Source organism: Lynx canadensis, chromosome D1, assembly GCF_007474595.2.
Source record: "Lynx canadensis isolate LIC74 chromosome D1, mLynCan4.pri.v2, whole genome shotgun sequence".
In the NCBI taxonomy this organism is placed as follows: domain Eukaryota; kingdom Metazoa; phylum Chordata; class Mammalia; order Carnivora; family Felidae; genus Lynx; species Lynx canadensis.
This window is the reverse complement of record NC_044312.2, coordinates 96,705,104-96,728,411: the sequence shown is the minus strand read 5'-3', so window position 1 is coordinate 96,728,411 and position 23,308 is coordinate 96,705,104. Positions and strand designations below refer to the sequence as shown.

The 23,308-nt window shown below is 44.1% G+C and overlaps 2 protein-coding genes across 3 annotated transcripts in view; one reads left to right on the top strand and one right to left on the bottom strand.

Moving 5' to 3' along the window:
• ACCSL (1-aminocyclopropane-1-carboxylate synthase homolog (inactive) like) overlaps window positions 1-20,362 on the bottom strand; it is an 83,978-nt gene extending 63,616 nt beyond the window's left edge. For both annotated transcript variants that reach the window (XM_030332442.1, XM_030332443.1), the window contains exons 1-2: window positions 20,299-20,362; window positions 19,108-19,192 (exon numbers count right to left, since the gene is read on the bottom strand). The gene's annotated coding sequence lies outside the window, so the exon portion shown is untranslated. The remainder of the gene's footprint in view (window positions 1-19,107; window positions 19,193-20,298) is intronic.
• A 185-nt stretch (window positions 20,363-20,547) lies between these two features.
• Window positions 20,548-23,021, top strand: LOC115526354. Its single transcript, XM_030333772.1, has one exon. It carries the CDS (start codon window positions 20,553-20,555, stop codon window positions 23,019-23,021), a length of 2,469 nt encoding a protein of 822 aa, XP_030189632.1. The 5' UTR covers window positions 20,548-20,552.
• The last annotated feature ends 287 nt before the right edge of the window (window positions 23,022-23,308 follow it).

Genomic DNA, 23,308 nt, shown 5'->3' with positions numbered 1-23,308 from the left:
CTATTTTGGGTGTCATTTAGGGCTTTGACTATGTACTTATTAAGAGTTTCCGTGTGCCAGACAACATTCTTCAGCCCCAAAGAGGAAACAAGGGTGGATGTTAGGTGGTCACACTAATGAAACACAGAATGTGTTCACCGTTGTTTTAAACTTGGAAGGTTGGCTGGGTTGGTAGTGGTTTTAATAATGCATCTGTGCGTCGAGGCAAAACCCAGAATACAGCAGCCTCACCAGCCTGCGGAAGCCACGGACACAAGTAACAGCAGCATAGCCGTTGGGGCCCTGTTAGAGGCCAGCAATCTAATCTTCAGCCCCCTTGAACTGCAGTCAGAATATCAAGGGCAATTCAGTTTTGGAGGGCCACCTTTCCAGAGGACTGTGGATGCCAGGCCGAATGCGAATAGTAATTAATTTTTCAGGCCCAAGCTACTTGCTGAGTTATTTGTGCAGTAAAAGAGAGTGTTGTCACTTTGTAAGGACCAAGAGAGGCCAAATCTAGGGACAATTTCTCTTAGCAAAGTTTTTGTCACCTCAGTGGACTTTTTTATTTTACAAGGAAAGGCCTCTCCACCCACCCAGTAAAGGTGTCTATGTAAACCAGTAAGTACTTAGATCCTTTACAAGGTGGCATTTGTGTAAAATCTAATTGCCAGTCCTCCCAGGATATGTCCCCCTTGCCTTTGGGCCGGCCTTAAAAGAGGGTGTCAAGGGGTGCCTGGGTGGCTCAGTTGGTTAAGCATCCGACTTTGGCTCAGGTCATGATCTCTTGATTTGTGTGTTCGAGCTCCGCATGGGGCTCTGTGCTGACAGCTCGGAGCCTGGAGCCTGCTTCAGATTCTGTGTCTCCCTCTCTCTCTGCCCCTCCCCTGCGCATGCTCTGTCTCTCTCTGTCTCAAAAATAAATAAATGTTAAAAAAAAAAAGAGGGTGTCGAGTTGCACCCTCTGGATTTGCTTGTGTACAAATAGCACATGATCGACAGACCTGTTTTCTAGTAGTGGTGTAGTTAATTCCAGCAAAGGTGTTTTTAACCAATCGCCCCAGGGCCTCTTTACCCAAATGAGTTACTTGGTGTAAACCCTGTATTACTTTCCATTGGTTATTGTTGGGTATAAAGATTTTTCCTTCATTATTAACAAGCCAGTCCTGTACATGTTTTGAACATCCTTGTTCCTGGGCTCTGTGACTTTCTGGGTCTGAATAGACTGGAGTCATGGACTTTCTTGGAGGTAAGGCTGGTATAAGACTTAGTATTTGTTTATTTTGTGCTGCTGGTTTGGCTGCACCGTCTGCCACATTGTTTCCTTTAGATTCTCAAGTCATATCCCTTTGATCTCCTCTGAGGTGAATTACAGCTGCCTCCCTAGAAAGGTGTACAGCCTCAAGAAGAGTAATAATTTCGGGCCCATATTTGATTGTGGAGCTGATAATAATCCCCTTTCCTTCCAAATTTCCCCATGGGAATGTGGGACTAGGAGGCATATTTAGAGTCAGTATAGATGTGACTTTTGAGGCCCTTTGCCAATTGCAAAGCACCAGTGAGTGCTACTAACTCCGCTTTTGGGGTGGATGTATTTGCTGGGAGGGCTTTGGCTTCTATAGCATACCCAGCTTTTCTAATCCCCTTTTCCATGAAACTTCTGCCATTGCTAAACCAACTGTCGTCTGCATTTCTAATAGGAGAATCCCCTTTTAAGTCGGATTGGCCAGAATAAACAAGATCGATAGCCTCTGAACAATTATGCTCTATTGGAGCATTTTCCAGTATTTTCCATTTCATATGCCCACGGGGTCCTGTTATTATCCCCACAGAATAACAAGAAAGAAGATTGTCTATACTTGAGCTATTGTAGCAATTTCTCTGAAGTTTACCCCAAGTTGTCTAGCTTAGGCAAACAACAAACACTCAAAGACAATCAGAACTAGAATTTAACATCAACAAAGGTGGGTTATTAAAACAGAATTTTTCTCTCTAAAATCACCCTTATTTCCAGAGATAGCCAAATCAAGGTTAATTTGTTTGTAAAGCAAGTCCGAATTTAACAAACTTGGCCTGATTACTTAGAAAAGCGCAGAAAGAATGATTTATTGTAGAGATCTTTTAAAATCTGCTTTGCTGGAACTTTTATAAGGAATCTTGATTGAACTTATAGTAGCCTCTCCAGACCAGAAGTCAAGCCTAATAATACTCACCATCAGCAATACCTGTAGATTTGGGTGAATTCCTCGTCACAAGGACCCAAAATACCCTGAGATTGTTACACTTGCCAGGAAGTGACATTTCTTTACTCATCTGGTAAGGTATCAGGCCAACATTTCAAAGGGGCTTTATTGGTTCCAGGCTTCATGAAGTCAACCTGAGTCCCTTAAAGTTGTCTGGTCATATCTGATTCTATGGATGTCTCTCTCAAATATGACATTCCAGTCAAAGCCTTGCAAAATGACCAATTACATTGGTGTCCTGTTACAAAGAGGACAGATTCTTCTTGAACTAGTAATGCAAATAAGGATGATTGCTATGGAAGAAAGAATACTCACAGAGACTTTGCATTTCAGAGGGCTTGGGTAGACAGTAAAGTTAAATGCTTCAATTTGTTTACAAATGAATATTCTATCACATTTCTGTAGTCATAGATATCTTAAAAGAAAGTTTCCTTAATCTGGAAGAGCAAACATTAGACAACCCGCAATGTTTCAAACAACAGTCACAAAAACTAGAATCATCTTTCTTAATTCATTTAGTCCCATTTTACTAATTCTTTTTTTGGGTGTTATTAAAATTTTTTTTTAACTTTATTTATTTATTTTGAGAGACAGCATGTGTGCTAGTTGGGTAGGGACAGAGAGAGAGGGGAGAGAGAGAATCCCAAGCAGGCTCTCCACTGTCAGTGTGGAGCCTAATGCGGGGCTCGAACTCATGAACAGCAAGATCGTGACCTGAATCTGATGCTTAACCGACTGAGCCACCCAGGAGACACTCCCTGCCCCATGTTACTAATTCTTGTTCAGGTTGAATGCAGCTTTTCTGTTAGTTCTGGAAATTCTCACCCATTTTAGTTTTATGATCTTAAAGATATCAACTACCTGTATTTGTCAAAAGCCCTTTATATGAATCTCCTTGAAGACGAAACACATTTTGCAAGAGCATCAGAACAATAACTATAAATGATAAAAAAAAAAAAAACCTCAGAAATGGACACTGTTAAATATCTAATATGAGAGTTCATTATGATGCAATTGACAAGGAAATTTGGCTATTTCTGTGACACATAACACTTTAATAATCAGAATATTGAGTGATGACCTTATACCAGAATGTAACATACCAAATAAATAATTAGTCAAAGAGATTTTATTTGTGATTTAAATCTCAGGGAAGTTTGTTAAAAACCTTAGAAAGTTTTAAAGCAGGTGTCTAAACAGGATTACAAATCATCAAAGACCTGATAAAGACAAAACATAGAAACTGTTTTTTCTGGACTGACAAAGGAAAAACAACTTTGTTTACATTTTCTTATCAAGAGCAGACCAACTATCCAGCAAAACTTTTTTTTTTTTAACAGAGAGAAAGAGGACTTCAATCTTATACCAGTGTACTTTTAAAATCCATTCATTTCAAGCTTAGTCTGTCCTTGCCACACGTAAAATTCCTTTCCAAAGATTTCCCTTCACAAACCATCTACAACTTTCCTTTGCATTCAGATTTTGTCCCAAGCCATTTCTCTCCAAACAACCAGTCTCATTTTGGACAAAATTACCTTCTTTTACCTTCAACAAAAATGTATTCCCATTCTTTACATCTTTCTTGCACATACAAGGTTACTTCCCTTACTCCCTTCAGTCTTAATTACATGCAGCAGAATCTTAACCCTTAGAAACCTTAGTCTCCAGTGAAAGCTAAGTAGTAACCAGTTGTGAACTGTTACACCAGAATTCTTTAGACGGCAAATTTATGGATACATTTACACACAAAGCATGGTTTCCAACAGACTCAAATACCCTTCGTTTCTTTGCAATAAGAAGTCAAAAGCAGGGGCATCTGGGTGGCTCAGTTGGTTGAGTGTCCGACTTTGGCTCAGATCATGATCTCCTGGTTGGTGAGTTTGGGCCCCAAGTCAGGTTCTGTGCTGACAGCTCTGAGCCTGGAACCTACTTCAGATTCTGGGTCTCCCTCTCTCTCTGCCTCTCCCCAGCTCGTGTTCTGTCTCTGTCTCTGCCTCTCTCTCTCAAAATAAATAAACATTAAATTAAAAAAGAAAAAAGAAGTCAAAAGCAAATAAATGTTATTGTTTAGTAATCAATGCTTTAGCACTTTATCTTAGTTGGAAAAGACCTAGATGTCCAACAAATTCAATTGCATTTATCATTCAAGCAAAACTGTAAAGTTTCAGGTTACCAAAGACTTTGAAAGTTATCTTAACAATTACCCATGAAAACTTTGAGACAAAATGAACCATCATTTTAAGTCATCTTTGTGCTGACATATTGCAAAAGGCTTATTTGACTTTCAGTAAACCTTGGTAGAATAAATGTTTTATATTTAGTACTGATAACTCTAAAGGCATATCTGTTTTAATGAAACCAACAAACTTAAGTTCATTTAAATAATGAATTATGGGGGCGCCTGGGTGGCGCAGTCGGTTAAGCGTCCGACTTCAGCCAGGTCACGATCTCGCGGTCCGTGAGTTCAAGCCCCGCGTCAGGCTCTGGGCTGATGGCTCGGAGCCTGGAGCCTGTTTCGGATTCTGTGTCTCCCTCTCTCTCTGCCCCTCCCCCGTTCATGCTCTGTCTCTCTCTGTCCCAAAAATAAAATAAAAAACGTTGAAAAAAAAATAAATAAATAATGAATTATGTTCCACCTGGGTCCACTGGAACTAGGGTACCTCCGTCCATTTGCCCTGTTGCCAATAGATCTAACTGACAGATTATACTGAGGCCATGCAGTGTTACAGAAGATCAATCCTTCCTCAAATTTTGCAATCCAAATTGTTTTCAGTGGGGTAAAAGGCATCCCAAGGGAGAGTCCTTGGAGACCAAAGAAGAGAGAAGGTCCAGTAGCAGGAAACCCCCCACCCCTGACTCCCAGGTGGCATCCCATATACCCTGTGTCAAAGTGATTGGAGGAATCCCTCAAACGAAATCTCTATGATCACTGCCCTACCATTAAAGGCCCTGTAAGAGTGATGTCAGCATCCTCCCGCTTCCCCCATCATATTCTAGACTGCAAAATGTGTGCTGATGTACAGTCTAAGATATCATGTCTTGCCTTGCCACGAAGCCCAGGCTGTTCCATGCCTTACCTTGAAGGCTATACCATGAAGACCATGCCTTACCTTGCCATGAAGAACCTGCTATTTTCAACCCATGGAAAACAGCAGAAAAGTTTTACAAGAGAAAGTTACCCAATTTTGTAATTTAAATAGTTAGTAAATGACATGAACAGAAAAAGTATAGATAGAAAGCTATCACGATCCGAGTACCTGGTGGCTCAGTCGGTTGCGCGTCTGACTTTGGCTCAGGTCATGATCTCATGGTTCATGTGTTTGAGCCCCGTGTCAGGCTCTGTGCTGACAGCTCAGAACCTGGAGCCTGCTTCAGATTCTGTGTCTCCCTCTCTCTCTCTCTGCCCCCCCCCACCTGCTCGCGCACGCGTGCGCTCTCTCTCTCTGTCTCAAAAATAAATAACCATTAAAAAAAAGAAATCTGTCATGATCTAAGTGACATTCCATCATTTGTAGTCTTCTACAGTGAACTTCCCTAAGAAACAGTCCCCAGTGGGCTTTAATTAAATCGGCACTGGTTTTGGCTGGCTCCAGGTGGAGGTCTTGCAGCCAGAAGAGGCTAGACCAGATACATGGAGGGGATCACATTAGACCAATGAGGACAAAACCTTACACGAGAGTCTTAAGATCAGCAACCTCCCTGGTGACTTAGCTGGCTGTCCTGTGCCCAACACAGCTTTGTATAAGGACAGGAACAAAGAGAGGGCATCAAGTTTCTGGGTCTTATTACCATTCTGGCCAGGGTACTAACTTCCAGCCAAAAGGCAGGTTTTCTCCTCCCTATAGAGTAGCCACAGGCTAGAGGATTCAGCCTAAGCAATTGATATGAAAGTGTTCCAATAAGGCCATACTCCTGGAAAAGCCCCTAAAATGAAAGTAAACAGAGATGAGAGGAATTACTCACCAAGTTTGCACCAAAGCTCAGAATCCAGATGAGAAGACTTGAGCCACATGTTCAGGCACCGAAATGATGTGGAAATGTTGGAGTTCAGAGCCGATGAGAAAGAAAGAATTCTTGAGACATCTTTGGTGCAAAAAGGTTTTTTTATTAAACCATGGGACAGGACTCATGGGCAGAAAGAGCTGCACTGGGGTTGTGATGAGTGACTGATTATAAACTTTCAAGTTGGGAGGGGGTTAGGAATAGGGTAAGTCTCTAAAGAATTTTGGAAGCAAGATTTCCAGGTACTTGAGGGGACTAGCTATTGTTAGGAAAAGGTCATTTATTACTGTCTAATAAAACCTCAGTCATGAGGCCTTTCAGATATGTATCAGTGGACCATAAGCTTGGAGGATGATTGCTAACATATATCTTGGGTGGTAGAGATAAAGGGAGTTTCCAAAGGAATTTTCAGATGTTAAAATAGACTCACAGGATCCTGGAGGGGAGGGAAGGGATAATGTCAAGCTAAGATTGCCTTTTGCCCTTAGTAAAGTGTCATCATCAAGGCAGCTGAGCTCCCTTGTCTCAAGGGCTTGTCAATGGGCTGTAAGTAGTCAGTAAATTTAATTTTTCTTTTGCCTTTGTTTCCCACATCATCAGGGACTTAGCTCATGAGGTCCACCCCTTACCTCCCCTTTGACACAGGAACAAACTAAGCCCCAGAATGAGGCAGAGACACGACCAAAGCTACACAATGGGTTGGTGGTAGAGGTCACACCTAAGCCCAGGACTTCTGAATCCAGGTTCTCAGGATGTTCGAAATAAATGCACAAATGAAAATCCTGATGCATGTGCCCCTATAGTAGTGATAGAGGGTGGGACGGGGAATAAAGGGTCAATTAAAAAGTTCTTCTTAAGCACAGATTTAGGGGACCAGAACACCGGAGAGAGGGAGTAGGACCCAGGGTGCTGCAGTACCCACACCATTCTGATAGTTGGAGTGGGAGTGTTGCTAGAACTTTTTGAGCCCCGGATCCATACTTTCTCTGGCTCTAAGAAGCTGCTGCTTTCACCTCTTCTGGGATGGGGGGCAGTGAGGGCGTTATTGGGTGCTCATTATTGGGGGCATATTATATGCTAACCATGGAATTTGTACTGTGAACCATCCAGACAAGGCCCCTGCACTTGTAGGTGAGACAACTAGCCAATAGGCAAACAAATGAATGAGAGATGACCAACTGCAACATCAACGACACTAACACCAATGACCAACGTGACAGAAGTGAGTGGTGCTGGGATGTGCTTGGTAGAGAAAAGGTCTGGCGGGGGGGGGGGGGGTCTCTATTGCTTCTCCAAAGAGGTGACATTTAGGTTGAGCCCACAGAATGAGAAGGAGCCAGCCTGGTAAAGGTCTAGGAAAGGGCTTTTTCAGCCAGAGGAACAAAAAGAAAAGAAATGTAGATAAAATTAAATTTCCTTATTACCTGCAGCCCATTGACAAATTCTTGAGGCAGGCAGAATAGGACGTTCTTCTAGGAATTCCCAACTGTTTTAATGTTAATGCTTTGCTAGAGGAAAAAACCACCTTAGCTTGACAATAGTTATGCCTCCAGGATCCCGTGAGTCTTCCTTAACATATGAAATTCCTTTTGGAAACTTCTTTTGTCTTTACCTACCTCAACTCTGAAGTATATAATCAGCCACTCCTCATAACCCCGATATAGCTCTTTCTGCCTGCAGGTCCTGTCCCTGTGCTTCAATAAAAACCCCTTTTTGCACCAAAGACATCTCAAGAATTCTTTCTTGACTAGTGGCTCCAAACCCCAACATTTCCACATCATTTTGGTGCCCAATGTGGGGCCTGAGGGTCTGAGTCTTCTCATCTGGACTCCCAGCCTCAGTGCAAATTTGGTGAATAATTCCTCTTCTCTTCTTTTATTTTCATTGAAGGGGCTTTTTAAGGAATATGGTGTTACTGGAACACTTTCAAGTCAATTGCTCAGGCTGAATCCTCTAGCCCTTGGCTACTCTACAGGGAGTAGAAAGCTTGCCTTTTGAGTGGAAGTTAGTACCCTGGCCAGAATGGTAATAAGATCCAAGAACTTGATGCTCTCTCTTTATTCCTGTCCTTATACAAAGCTGTCTTGGGCACAGGACAGCCACCTAGGTCACCAGGAATGCTGCCAATCTTAAGACTCCAGTGTAAGGTTTCCTCCTCATTGGTCTAGTGTGATCCCTCCCACATCCCTGGTCTAGCCTCTTCTGGCCACAAGATCTCCACTTGGAGCCAGCTGAAACCAGTACCTGAATGAATTGAATTAAAGCCCAACTGGGGACCATTTCCTAGGGAAGTTGGCTTTAGAGGACTACATATGATGGAATGTCACTTACATCATGATGGATTTCTATCTTTACTGTTTTCTGTCACTGTCTACTGACTACTTAAATTATAAAATTGGGGGGGGGGGGCGCCTGGGTGGCTCAGTCGGTTAAGCGTCCGACTTCGGCTCAGGTCATGATCTCGCGGTCTGTGGGTTCGAGCCCCACATCAGGCTCTGTGCTGACAGCTCAGAGCCTGGAGCCTGTTTCAGATTCTATGTCTCCCTCTTTCTCTGACCCTCCCCGGGATCATGCTCTCTCTCTCTCTGTCTCAAAAATAAATAAATGTTAAAAAAAATAATAAAAATAAAATAAAATTGGGTAACTTCCTCTTGTAAAACTTTTCTAGTGTTTCCCATGGGTTAAAAACAGCTGATTATTCACAGTATGGTATGGCCTTCAAGGCATAGACTTCACGTCAAGGCAAGGCATGGCACAGTATTTTGGTCCATTCATGAGGCACCCATCTGTAGCCTAGGATGCAATGTGAAAATAGGGAAATGCTGGCATCCCTCCTATGGGGCCTTTTTGGTAGGATGGTGATCATAGTGATTTCCTTAAAGGGACACCTCTGGTTGCTTTGACACCAGGAACCTCTGACGTATCCTGTGTTGGATGCCACCAGGGTGTCAGGGGGGATTTTCTTGGTAATGGATCTTCTCTCTTCTGTCCCCAGGGACTCTGCCTCAGGATACCTTTTAACCCAATGGAAATAGTTCAGATTGCGAGATTGAAAGGAAAAACCCCTGATCTTCTTTTGTTACACTGTAAGGACTTAGTACTCCTTAGTAGACAAGAAAAATGGCCCATTAATGGGACATTAAATTTCAATATGATCTATCAGTTAGATCTCTTCTGCAGGAAACAGAGAAAATGAACAGAGGTACCCCGTGTCCAGCACTGCATGGCCCATAAATCAGGACCCCAACCTAAGGACGTCTTGCAGAACGTGTTTGCCCAAATGTGTTTGGCTGGTAAACCCTCTCCTGATATATTGCATGATGACTGTCTAAACACGCCTCCTCTGAATAAACCCAGGTTGCGTGAGGAAACACAGTCCACCCCTGATGGAAGCAGCATTGACCCTCTCTCTCACTGTTCCTCCTAATACACCCAGGTTACTCTAGCCTTATGTGGGGGCTTCTCCCTCATTCATTTCCTGGGCTAACGGCTATGATAATTGGAGCCCATTGTCTTTGGTGAGTCTACCTCAGGATAGGGACTTTAAGGACTATTCCCAAGCTGCTGCCTGAATTCCTTTTGTTTCAGGGAAGTTCCCTGTTTTCTCTGGCCTGACATGGACTGCCTATTACCACTCTCATGGAAAGAAAACCTGTCTTTTCATCTGTCTAAGCGGATGAGTTTTAGGACTGGGAGACCTCTTTCTCTCTGGACTTTTATCCTTCTCCAGCCTTCCAGGTAGCACCTCACCTCTCCTGCCTCCACCCCACCCCCTCTGGGCACCACCTTGGGTGTGGTCCACGTAATAGCTCCCATCATCCAGGTGCCTCTCAGCACCATAGGCTCCTCCTCCTCCTCTTGCTGTCAAGTAAGGAGGAGCACCCCACTGGTCTCAAACCACCCATCAGTGCCTCAGGTAAAAACTGACAATGGGGAACAAATTGATTGACTTTTAAGTGGATGCAGATGGAACATAATTCTATATTTAAACTAATTTAAGTTTGTTGGTTTAATTAAGATAGACATGTCTATAGAGCTATCAGCATCATATAAGAAACTTTTATGCTATCAAAGTTTACTAAAGGTCAAATAAATTCGTGTTATCTCTTTTGAAATTTGTCAGCAAAAAGATGACTTAAAATGATGGCTAATTTTGTCTAAAAGTTTTCATGGGTAACTGTTAAGATAGCTTTTCAAGTCTTTAGTGACCTGGAACTTTAAGTTTTGCTTGGATGATAAATTGGATTGAATTGGTTGGACATGTAAGTCTTTTCCAAATAGAATGGAATGCTAAAGCATTGATTACTGAATGTGGGTTTGTGTTTTTCGCTTCTTATTGCAAAGACACTAAGGATATTTGAGTCTGTTGGAAAACATAATTTGTGCTTAATAGATTCATAAACTTGCCATCTAAAGAATTTTTGTATAACAGTTCACAATTGGTTACTACTTAGTTTTCACTGGAGACCAAGGTTTCCAAGAGTTAAAATTCTCTGCTAAATGTAGTTAAGACTGATGGAAATAAGGGAAGCAACTCTGAATTAAAAAGTTGTAGGTTCATGAAGGGAAATCTTTGGAAAGGAATTTTATGTGTGTTCAGGACTGAAGCTGAAATGAATGGATTTTAAAAGTCCACTGGTATAAGATTGAAATTCTGTTTTTCTGTCTGTTCAAAAGACAAAGTTTTCTTGGATTGTTGGTCTGCTCTTGATAAGAAAATGTAAACAAAGGTTCTTTTTGGGGTTTTTTTGTTTGTTTATTTGTTTTAGTTCCTCTTTTGTCTGCCAGGAAAACCAGTTTCTATGTTTTGTCTTTATCAGGTCTTTGATTACTTAGTTAAAACTTCTCAATATTAAAACACTAAGCTTTGCTCATAACTACATAACCCTACATACTTGCCTTTAGAATCTCTTATTGCCACTTTGGTTAAAGAAATAATTAAGTTTTGTAATGATCTGTAATCCTATTTAGGCAATGTGTTTTAAAAACTTTCTAGGGTGGCTCGGTGGCTCAGTCGGTTAAGTTTCTGACTCTTGATTTCGGCTCAGGTCCTAATCTCACAGTTCATGAGATCGAGCCTCGCACAGGGCTCTGCACTGGCAGCATGGAGCCTGCTTGGGATTCTTTCTCTCCCTCCTTCTCTCTCTGCCTCTCTCCTACTTGTGCTCTCTCTCTCAAAACAAATAAATAAACATTAAAAAAAAAAAAGCTTTCTAAGGTTTTTAAACAAACTTCCCAGGATTTAAACTGTAAATAAAGTCTTTCTGACTAATTAGACCTTTTTCTTTGGTATATTAAGTGACTATGGAAACACCATCCAACAAATAATAAGCCTTAGGTTATGTTTGGGTCAATGCTACAGCTGTGCACGTGTCTGTGTGTGTGTGTGTGTGTGTGTGTGTGTGTGTGTGTGGTGTGTGGTTGTGTGTGTAAAAGTTTTAATATTTTGGTAATAAGATCATCACTTAACATTCTAATTATTGAAGCGTTGTTATGTGTTACAGAAACAACCAGATTTCCTTGTCAGCTACATTATAATGAACCCACATCAGATCTTTAACCAAGTCCATTTAAAAAAAATTTTTTTTAATGTTTTTAATTATATTTGAGAGAGACAGAGACAGAACGTGAGTGGGGGAGGAGCAGAGAGAGGGAGACACAAAATCTGAAGCAGGCTCCAGGCTCTGAGCTGTCAGCACAGAGCCTGATACGGGGCTCAAACCCACGAACCACAAGATCATGACTTGAGGGGCGCCTGGGTGGCGCAGTCGGTTGAGCGTCCGACTTCGGCCAGGCCACGATCTCGCGGTCCGGGAGTTCGAGCCCCGCGTCAGGCTCTGGGCTGATGGCTCAGAGCCTGGAGCCTGTTTCCGATTCTGTGTCTCCCTCTCTCTCTGCCCCTCCCCCGTTCATGCTCTGTCTCTCTCTGTCCCAAAAATAAATAAACGTTGAAAAAAAAAAATTTAAAAAAAAGATCATGACTTGAGCCGAAGTAAGACGCTTAACCAACTGAGCTGCCCAGGTGCCCCTAACCATGTCCATTTTTTAGCCTTTTTTCATTTATAGTTCTTGTTATTATTCTCTTGTGTAACATGTTTCATCTTCAAGGAGATTTAAAAAAAAAGGGGGGGGGGCTTTTGACAAACCTTTGACAAGGTTTTTGATATCTTGAAAATCGGTTAGAATTTCCAGAACTAACTGCAAGCTATACTCAAACTGAACAAGCATTAGTTAACATGGGGTTAAATAAGTCAAGGAAGATGATTATAATTTTTGTGACTTGTGTTTGAAACATTGCTGGTTATGTAATGTTTGCTCCTCCATATTAAGGAAATTTGCTCTTAAGATATCTATGACTTACAGAAATGTGATAAAATATTCCTCTGTGAACAAACTGAAGCATTTATTTAACTTTTCTACCTACCAAACCCACTGAAGTTCAAAAACTCTTATCGTTATTTGCATAAGTTCATTAAGAATCTGTTTTCCTTGTAAGAGGACACCACTGGAAACAATGGTCATTTTACCAAGGCTTTTGGTTGAATTGTCATATTTGAGAGAAATCTACATAGAATCAGATATGACCAGACAGCTTTAGAAAACTAAGGTTGACTTTATGAAGCCTGGAACCAATAAAGCCTCTTGGAAATGTCGGCCTGATACCTTGCTTACAGAGTTCCCAGGAGCCACATCAGGTGAATAAAGAATGTTACTTCTTGGCAGGTGCAGGAAACTCAGGATATTTTGGGGACCTCAAGAAGAGGAATTTGCCCAAATCTACAGATATTGCAGGCATGTCTGACGGCAAGTATTTGGCTTGGCATCTGGCCTAGAGAGGCTACTAAAAGTTCAATTGAGATTCCTTATGGAAAGTTCCAGCAAAGCAAAATTTCAAAGATCTGTATGATCAATCACTGTTCTTGCTGAGCTTATGTAAATAATTAGGCCAAGTTTGCTAAACTGGACTTGCTCTACAAACAAATTAGTCTTGATTTGGCTATCTCTGGAAATAAGAGTAAATATAGAGGAAAATTATGCTTCAACAACACATCTTTGTAGATATTAAATTTTAATACTATTATAAACTAGACTAGACCTTGAATTCTTCAGGTTTCCTCAAATATCTGGCTATGACTCTCCAACTAAGGTTTCCTATCCTCTTCCATCCTCTTGACTTAACATCATTAAAAATGAAAACTGCCTTTTTCCTAAAAGTCCTAAAAACTGATGCTGGACAACCTGAGGTCAACTTCATTGAAATAGTTCATGTATAGACAATCTTCCTGCTTATTATTCTGTGGGGATAATAACAAGCCCCCATGAGCATATGATTCTTGGAACAACTGGAAAATGGGATGGATTTCCCCAACAATTAATTGTATATGAAAAGCCTTTTCTCACTATAGTCTTATCAGTAGATATACACTACTTATCTATTCATTTAATTTAACTTAATAATGCTTTATTAAATTATTCACTTGAGGCCCAATTAATTCTTAAATCTCTATAAATGTGTAAACAATATCCCCCCTATGAGAAGTAAGGGAGATGGTTCATTTTCAGAAATGTCAAATGAAAGCTGTGCTGTCTAGTTAACAGTAGGTTTACCACCTATTGGAAATATGTATGAACCCCAGCCCCCCACAGTGGAGTCCCAAACACTTAGACACTTCACTTCCTGGTTCTTCTTCCCCTCTCCAGTTTCTCGGGCTTATTTTCATGGGCTTTTCAATGAACATGTGCCAAAGAACAAAGGGAGATTGGACTGAAAGTCTCTGCGTCATCTCAGAGAATGTACATTTGTTCCAGTAAGACTACTTTTTGCCTTACATGGGCACAGATGACATCCAGGTGAGGCTGTAATCTCTGTAGTACTCAGCCAATGAGGAACCAGGGGCAGGACTTCATGCTAGGAGATAAATTGTCTGCTGTAACTGCCCCAAGTGTACCTGTCCATCAGGTACCCACTCTTGCAAGAATATTGATTAAAGCCTTGATTCACTGTGCCTTCACTATACTCTGAGTCTCTGCCTCCCTCCTTTGATTGGGTCAATGGACTTATTTCTAACACTCCCTAAACCTGATTAACAGTTACTAGCAACCCACCCCATTTTAAACCCAGGAGACATGGTTTATTTAAAGAATTGAAAGTCTAATACAGCAGGAGGTTTAACTCCAAAATAAAAAGGCCCCTACCAGGTCATATTATGTACTCCCCACCCATAAAATTAGAAGGACATTCCTCATGGACTCATATATCAACAATTAAACTTGTACCTTCCTCTCCAGATAGCCAACCAACACATGAAAAAATGCTCAACATCACTCATCATCAGGGAAATACAAATCAAAACCACAATAAGATACCACCTCACACATGTCAGAATGGCTAAAATTAACATCTCATGCAACAACAGATGTTGGCCAGGATGCAGAGTAAGGGGAACCCTTTTGCACTGCTAGTGGGAATGCAAACTGGTGCAGCCACTCTGGAAAACAGTATGGAGGTTCCTCAAAAAATTAAAAATAGAACTACCCTACAACCCAGCAATTGCACTAGTAGGTACTTATCCAAGGGACACAGGTGTGCTGTTTCGAAGGGGCACATGCACCCCAATGTTTATAACAGCACTACCAATAATAGCCAAAGTATGGAAGGAGCCCAAATATCTGTCCATCGATGGATGAATGGATAAAGAAGACGTGGTATATAGGTATATATATATACATATATATATATATGTATATATATATACATATATGCATATATGTATACATATATACACACACACACACACACACACACACAATGGAGTACTACTTGGCAATCAAAAAGAATGAAATCTTGCCATTTGCAACTATGTGGATGGAACTAGAAGGTATGCTAAGCGAAATTAGGCAGAGAAAGGCAAATATATGACTTCACTCATATGAGGACTTTAAGAGACAAAACAGATGAATACAGGGAAAGCAAGCAAAAATAATATAAAAACAGGGAGGGGGACAAAACATAAGAGACTCTTAAATATGGAGAACAAACAGAGGATTACTGGAGGGGTTGTGAGAAGGGGGATAGGCTAAATGAGTAAGGGGCATTAAGGACTCCACTCCTGAAATCATTGTTGCACTATATGCTAACTAACTTGGATGTAAATTAAAACGTAAATTAAATGTTTAAAAAAAGTAAGTACAAAAAAAAAAAAAACAACAAACCTTTACCTTCCTCACAAGAAACCAGTGTGCCAGCTAATACACCTTCTTATTCCTGTGAACCTGTTTAGAAGCCCTCAAACTTCTCTTCAAATGAAAATGAAGGTTGTAACTTTCTTTTTCATTCTCCTTTCTCCAATTTATACTGATAATTCCTTCTTACAATGGGCCATTCAAACGGATCACCAGAGACATTTAAATTACAAAGGAGAAAAACCCATCTGATTCCAGCTGCCTGTTCCCACTCTATACTTCAAGCCTGGCATCTAAAAATCTTCTCACTGACAGCACTCAAGACTCGGACACTGGGTTTGTAATTTTCTCTAGCCATTAACCCGTATTTTTTTCCTTTGTTTCTATAAATTGCCTCTTATTAACTACCTGATCGCTTACTAAACAAAACAGAGTATATGATGGCTAACACCACCTGCCACACAATTAAATGACCCTCAAAATGGCATTAGATGTTTTAACTGCTGCACAAGGATATCCCAGAGATCACAAAAATGTAACCATATTGCTAAAACATAGAGATACTCAAATTGGTGCTTTACATCTCTCTCTCTTTCTTGTAGTGATTGGTTAAACTCCTGGACCTCCTGGAGGAAGATTTTGGTCAACTATGAAAGGTCAATAAGATTAACCTTATTTTGTTGTCTTTGCTGGTGTCTCTCAGCCTGTTGCCAAGACCCCTTCGCCGCCATAACTTCCAGCTGACAGATGATTCTTTCTACTCAAGGAGGTTCATATGTATTGTCTACCTTGGTGAAAGGAACAATCCAAATGACAGCCCTGCCTTAGTTTAAAGCTAGGTTCTCTTTTCTGCTTATTATGGATCTTTGATAAGAAATACAATTGCTGAGAAGTCTGTTTTGCTTGCTGTTTGTTACGAGCATTGTGAGGCCTTTCCTGAATGTAACCCGCTGTGTAGTAGAATGGGTTGTAAACCTTCCTAAATGTAGTCTGATATGTAATGGAATGAGTGATTATACATAAACTAACCGGCATTTCTCGCTTCTGTAAACCTGCTTGCTTAGCACATTCCCCACCTACCCTACCCCCTTCCCCCTTCCCCCTTTTTTCCTCCCGCCACAAGTAATGGACAAAGCCTTCCCGCCAAAGGACAGACAAAGGACGCCCAATCAGAGAACAACAAATGTCCTTACTTTAAAATCAACTAATCAGGCCCCTCATAATTTGAAACCTCCCCTGTGCTATTTGTCTCTGTCTATAAAAACGCTGTACCAACCGTGATCGTGGCCTCTTGCGTCACCGGCGACGAGTGCGCAGAGGACCAGGTTCGAACCTGCAATAAACGACCCTTGCCGCTTGGCTTTGACTTATGACTCTGGTGGACTTTTGTGGGAGGTTTCGGAACTTCGGGCATTACATTTGGAGGTCCCACCGAGATCCCCCCGAGCCCACCAGACTTCTGGTCAACGGGTCATATCTGATTCCGATCGGTAAGTAAGCCGGCTCTAACGTTCTTCCTTTTCTCTCTGATCTGTGTTTCTTCTCTGGAGAACCGGTTCTGTCTGGAAGCTGGTGTGACCCTGGCGGACGCGCTATAGGGCACCCAGCCGGGGTCAGTTGGAGACGTCCACTGACATCTGGGGGCCTTCTTGGCCCATCTGGGGGCCTTCTTGGCCCATCAGGGGACCTTCTTGGTCCATTGGGGGGCCTTTTTGGCCCGTCTGGGGCCTTCTTGGCCCATCTGGGGGCCTTCTTGGCCCGTCTGGGGCCTTCTTGGCCCATCTGGGGGCCTTCTTGGCCCGTCTGGGGCCTTCTTGGCCCATCTGGGGGCCTTCTTGGCCCATCAGGGGACCTTCTTGGTCCATCGGGGGGCCTTTTTGGCCCATCAGGATTCTTTTCTGTGGGCTGCTTACGCCCAACGCGCCTGCGAACTAAATACTTTCATTTTCTCTATGAACTTCCAGAGTGCTAAGAAATATCTCTACGCGTCTAAAAGAAAAACCATCTAGGCATGCCAATTGTTACCCGTATTTTGATGTGATGTGTGTCTGTGTGTCTGTCTGTTAAAACGACTGGAATGATTGTTGGGAGTCAGGGGCACGCGCCTGACTTACCCTATGTGTAGTCCCACGGCATAAGCTACGGGATTCGAGTGGGCTCTAACCCGACTTCCGCGGTGATCCTCATACGGCTTAAGGCGGTCAAAATTTATTTTGATCCAAGCAGGGGGTTTATACCTGCCCGCCCATGCTAAGAGGCACCTAAGTTCCCGAGAGGGACGCGGACGGGCGAGTACGTGAGTGCTTCTATGTCAGTCTAAATGTATTGTCACCCCTGGGCCCTTGTAATTACCGCCGTCCTAGCCACAACCCTCTCTGTTGGGCTGGCCGAGACGGCACCAGAAAGTTGGAACCGCTGCGAAAGATTCTTGTTAGTTCTTGTTTTTCTTTCATGGGTCGGATGTTTTATTGGAATTAAGTGTTTTCTCGGCTGATCAGAATTAATTATTCCATCCTTTGTTCCTCTCTCCTCCTTCCTCAGCTCCCTGAGGCTTTCCCTCCCGCCCCCTGGCCAGCGGCGCCCCCTCCCCCACGTCCGTGCTGCCCGCGCCCCCTTCTCTTCTCCTCTTCCTCAGAATCATAACATGGGCCAAACGCAGAGCACCCCTCTCTCCCTCCATCTCGCCAACTTCAGGGACGTAAAAGCTAGAGGACACAACTTAAGCCTAGACATTCGCAAAAGGAAGTTGATCACCTATTGCCGCTCTGAATGGCCCACCTTTGGGGTCAATTGGCCTACAGAGGGAACCTTCTGCCTCCCCGTGGTCCTTAAAGTAAAATCAATAATTTTCCTACCAGGGAAAGAAGGTCACTCGGATCAGATTCCCTATATTCTGGTGTGGCAAGATTTAGTAGAAAACCCACCTCCCTGGGTGGCCTCTGTCTTTCTTTTTTTTTTTTTTTTTTTTTTTTTTTTCCACGTTTATTTATTTTTGGGACAGAGAGAGACAGAGCATGAACGGGGGAGGGGCAGAGAGAGAGGGAGACACAGAATCGGAAACAGGCTCCAGGCTCTGAGCCATCAGCCCAGAGCCTGACACGGGGCTCGAACTCCCGGACCGTGAGATCGTGACCTGGCTGAAGTTGGACGCTTAACCGACTGCGCCACCCAGGCGTCCCTGGGTGGCCTCTTTCTTAACAACAGGGCCATGCAAAATTCTAGCGGCTAAACCTATCAACTCTCCCAAGCCGCCAACTCCAAATGCACCCCCTGTTCTCCCTGACAGCCAAGATTTACTTTCCCTTGACCCTCCCCCTTACCAGGTTCCTCCTCTTATTCCGCAAGCTGCCCCTATCCCTGTTGCGCCGGCAGAGCCTCCCGTAGCCCAGCCCATAGGAGAACTAGAGAATAGGGAGGCTCAACCCGCGCCCATGCCTAGTGGGGGCAAAGTCCAAAGGCCGGCTGGACGTACCCGTAGGCGGGCCCCTCATGAGCCAGGACTCCGCCTTCCTGACTCCACCGTAGCTTTACCCTTACGGGAAATAGGGCCTCCCAATGGTACGGGGAACCCCCGACTTCAATACTGGCCCTTCTCTACCAGTGACCTATATAACTGGAAAACCCAGAATGCCCGATTTTCTGACAACCCTAAAGATTTAATAAGTCTCTTAGACAGTGTTATGTTTACCCACCAACCCACCTGGGATGATTGTCAGCAGCTCCTCTGAATCCTGTTCACCACCGAGGAAATGACCAAAGTCCTGGCCGCTGTTGTCCAAAAGCCCCTGGATAAACAAAAGCCCTTAGATAAGGACCAATGTGCCTATTGCAAAGAAAAAGGCCATTGGGCCCGAGAATGCCCTAAAAAGAAAAAGCCACGTCATGATCAAAAACCGTGGCAGCCAAAAATCACACCCGCCCTCTTCACTCAAGATGCAGAATAGGGGAGACGGGGTTCGGATCCGCTCCCCGAACCTAGGGTAATGCTACAAGTGGAGGGGAACCCAGTTCAATTCCTAGTCGACACAGGGGCACAACATTCGGTCTTGATCAGACCCCATGGAAAAATTTCTGAAAAATCTTCCTGGGTCCAAGGGGCTACCGGGATAAAAAAATATCCCTGGACCACCCAGAGGACTGTGGACCTAGGAAATGGAAAGGTCACCCATTCCTTCCTAGTCATCCCCGACAGCCCATGCCCCTTATTAGGAAGAGACTTACTCACTAAAATGGGGGCCCAGATTCATTTTACGCCAGGGGGCCCCCAAGTGACTGGCCCTCACAACCAACCCATTACCATACTTACTCTAAGATTAGAAGATGAATATCGACTCCATCAGGGGCCACCCTCACAAAGTCAAAACATAGAGCCCTGGCTCCAGCAGTTTCCAGAAGCATGGGCTGAAACCGGGGGTATGGGGTTGGCTAAACATCGCCCAGCTCTATTCATAGAGCTGAAACCAGGGGCAGATCCAGTTCGGGTCCGACAATACCCGATGTCAATGGAGGCCAGAAATGGCATCACGCCACATATCCGTCGCCTCCTAGACTTAGGCATCTTGCGTCCCTGCCATTCAGCCTGGAACACCCCCCTGCTGCCTGTACGAAAACCTAACAGTGCGGACTACCGTCCGGTACAAGATCTGAGAGAAGTTAACCGCCGAGTCATGGACACACACCCAACAGTACCCAACCCCTATACCCTCCTAAATGCCCTCAGCCCAGGAAGACAATGGTATACTGTCCTTGATTTAAAAGATGCTTTTTTCAGCCTGCCTCTGGCCCCCAAAAGCCAAGAGCTCTTCGCCTTCGAGTGGTCCGACCCTGAGAGAGGCATAAATGGGCAACTCACCTGGACCCGGCTCCCCCAAGGATTTAAAAACTCACCCACCTTGTTCGATGAGGCACTTCACGAGGATCTGGGTGAGTACCGGAATCAAAACCCCGAAGTGACTCTCTTGCAGTACGTTGACGATCTTTTAATAGCCGCTGAGACTGCTGAAGTTTGTTTGCAAAGCACCAAAAACCTCCTCTGGACACTTGGTGCCCTGGGGTACCGGGCTTCAGCAAAGAAAGCCCAAATTTGCAGATCCGAGGTAACCTACTTGGGGTATCTGTTAAGAGAAGGCCAACGATGGCTCACTGATGCACGGAAGGAAACCGTCCTCCGCATCCCCCGACCCACAACGCGAAGGCAGGTTAGGCCTGGGATCGGCCGGGTTCTGCCGCTTGTGGATACCTCGGTTCGCCGAAATGGCTAAGCCTCTTTACCTCGTCACCCGAGAACAGGTGCCCTTTGAATGGACAGAGGAAACTGAGCAGGCTTTCCAGCAAATTAAACTCGCCCTGTTGTCGGCACCAGCCTTAGGGCTCCCCAATGTCTCCAAACCCTTTCATCTCTTCGTAGATGAAAACAAAGGGGTAGCCAAAGCAGTGCTGACGCAACTCCTTGGCCCATGGCCCAGGCCCGTTGCCTATCTTTCAAAAAGATTGGACCCAGTAGCGGCTGGCTGGCCCCCTTGCCTCCGTATGATCGCTGCTACAGCTCTAATGGTAAAGGATGCTGATAAGTTAACTATGGGACAAGAGTTACATGTTACAACCCCTCATGCCATTGAGGGAGTCCTCAAACAACCTCCTGACCGATGGATAAGTAACGCCCGACTGGTTCACTACCAGGGACTATTATTAAATCCCCTCAGAATCATTTATGCTCCCCCCCGAACACTAAACCCTGCCTCCCTGTTACCAGACCCGGACTTGGATACCCCCCTCCATGACTGCGCTGAGATATTGGCACAGGTTCATGGAGTTCGGGAAGATTTACAGGATCGCCCGCTACCAGATGCCAAAGTTACCTGGTTCACTGACGGCAGCAGCTTTGTACATCAGGGTGAAAGGTATGCGGGGGCAGCAGTCACAACTGAAACTGAGACTGTTTGGGCAGAGCCTTTGCCAGCTGGCACCTCTGCCCAACGGGCTGAACTTGTGGCCTTAACCAAGGCACTGACTTTGGGAAAAGACAAGAGACTAAACGTGTATACCGATAGCAGATATGCTTTTGCTACGGCCCACATACATGGAGCTATATACAGAGAGAGGGGACTGTTAACTGCAGAGGGGAAAACTATCAAAAACAAAGAAGAAATATTGGCTCTTTTAAAGGCACTCTGGCTGCCTAAACGACTAGCCATCATACATTGCCCAGGCCACCAAAAACCGGTCACACCGGTGGCCAGAGGAAATAATTTGGCTGACCAGGTGGCCCGAGAGGTGGCCTTACAGGTGGACTGTGCTTTAATGACCACCCTACCAGACCCCAGTTCAGCTAGTTTACCAGAAAGTCCCACCTACACTAAAGAAGACCTAAACTGGATCCAAAAATTGCCTATGACTCAGTGCCTTAATGGATGGTGGAGAGCAGCAGACTGTAGCATAATCCTCCCAGAAGAAATGGGAAATAAAGTCTTATCCAAGATGCACCGAGCCACTCATATGGGCACAAGAAAAATGCAAGACTTAATAAGACATGCTAGGATCACCATTAAAGACTCTAGGACAAAAATTGAACAGATAGTTACTAGCTGTAAAGCTTGCCAACTAACTAATGCCACCAACCACGGGAAAAACCCTGGCTCCAGAACCCGCGGAACCAGGCCGGGAGCCTATTGGGAAGTAGACTTCACCGAGGTAAAGCCTGGAAAATATGGATACAAATATTTGTTAGTGTTTATAGATACCTTTTCAGGATGGACAGAGGCCTTCCCCACCAAGCATGAGACTGTGCAGGTAGTAGCAAAGAAAATGTTGGAAGACATCATGCCCAGGTACGGATTCCCTACCCTAATAGGATCAGACAACGGACCAGCATTCGTTTCAAAGGTAATACAAGGGATAGCGCAGTTTATTGGGGCCGATTGGAAACTACATTGTGCATATAGACCCCAAAGCTCAGGACAGGTAGAAAGAATGAATAGAACCCTAAAAGAGACACTAACCAAATTGACCATGGAGACTGGCGCTAACTGGGTAGTCTTACTCCCCTACGCTCTGTTCAGGGTGCGGAACTCCCCTTACAAACTGGGATTAACCCCCTTTGAAATCATGTATGGAGTGCCCCCCCCCATAATTCCCAACCTACAGTCTAATGTGTTAACTGAATTTGATGATCATAAACTTCTTATTTCCCTGAGGGAACTCCAGCACACACACCAGGAAGTTTGGCCCAGATTGAGAGCCATTTATGAGAGCGAGCCCCCTCCTGAGCCGCATCACTACCGACCCGGAGATTGGGTATACGTGCGGAGACACAAGCAAGAGACCCTCCAACCACGGTGGAAGGGACCCTACATTGTGATCCTAACCACACCCACTGCTCTCAAAGTCGACGGGATTGCCACCTGGATCCATTACGCCCACGCCCGACCAGCTGATCCCTTTGTGGTTCGAGAAGACTTCGTGCCGGAAGCCAACACCGCCTGGACAGTTGACCAGAGTAAGACCCATCCTTTAAAATTGACTCTGCGTCGAAAACCTGACCCCGAAAACCGGCTGAGACCAAAGGCCTGGGTGTCCCATACCAAGACTGTTGCAGCAGCTCCTGACCCACAATGATCGGAGGAACACACATTAGCGTGCTCCTGCTCACCTCCTACGGACTGATAAGTATTGCGAGCAACCCCCATATACCCTATACTTTAACTTGGGAGGTTTCTAATTTAGAAACCCAGGAAGTCTATAATACTACCACAGCAGACGATACTCCCCTAAATGCCTGGTGGTGGCCTGATCTATATTTTAACCTAGAGGACGTAGCCATAACCATGGGGGTACTTCCCCCCAATGGAAGCCGCCAGCGTCCTAATCCGTCATGGACCGGAACCCCAGAAAATGAAAAAGAG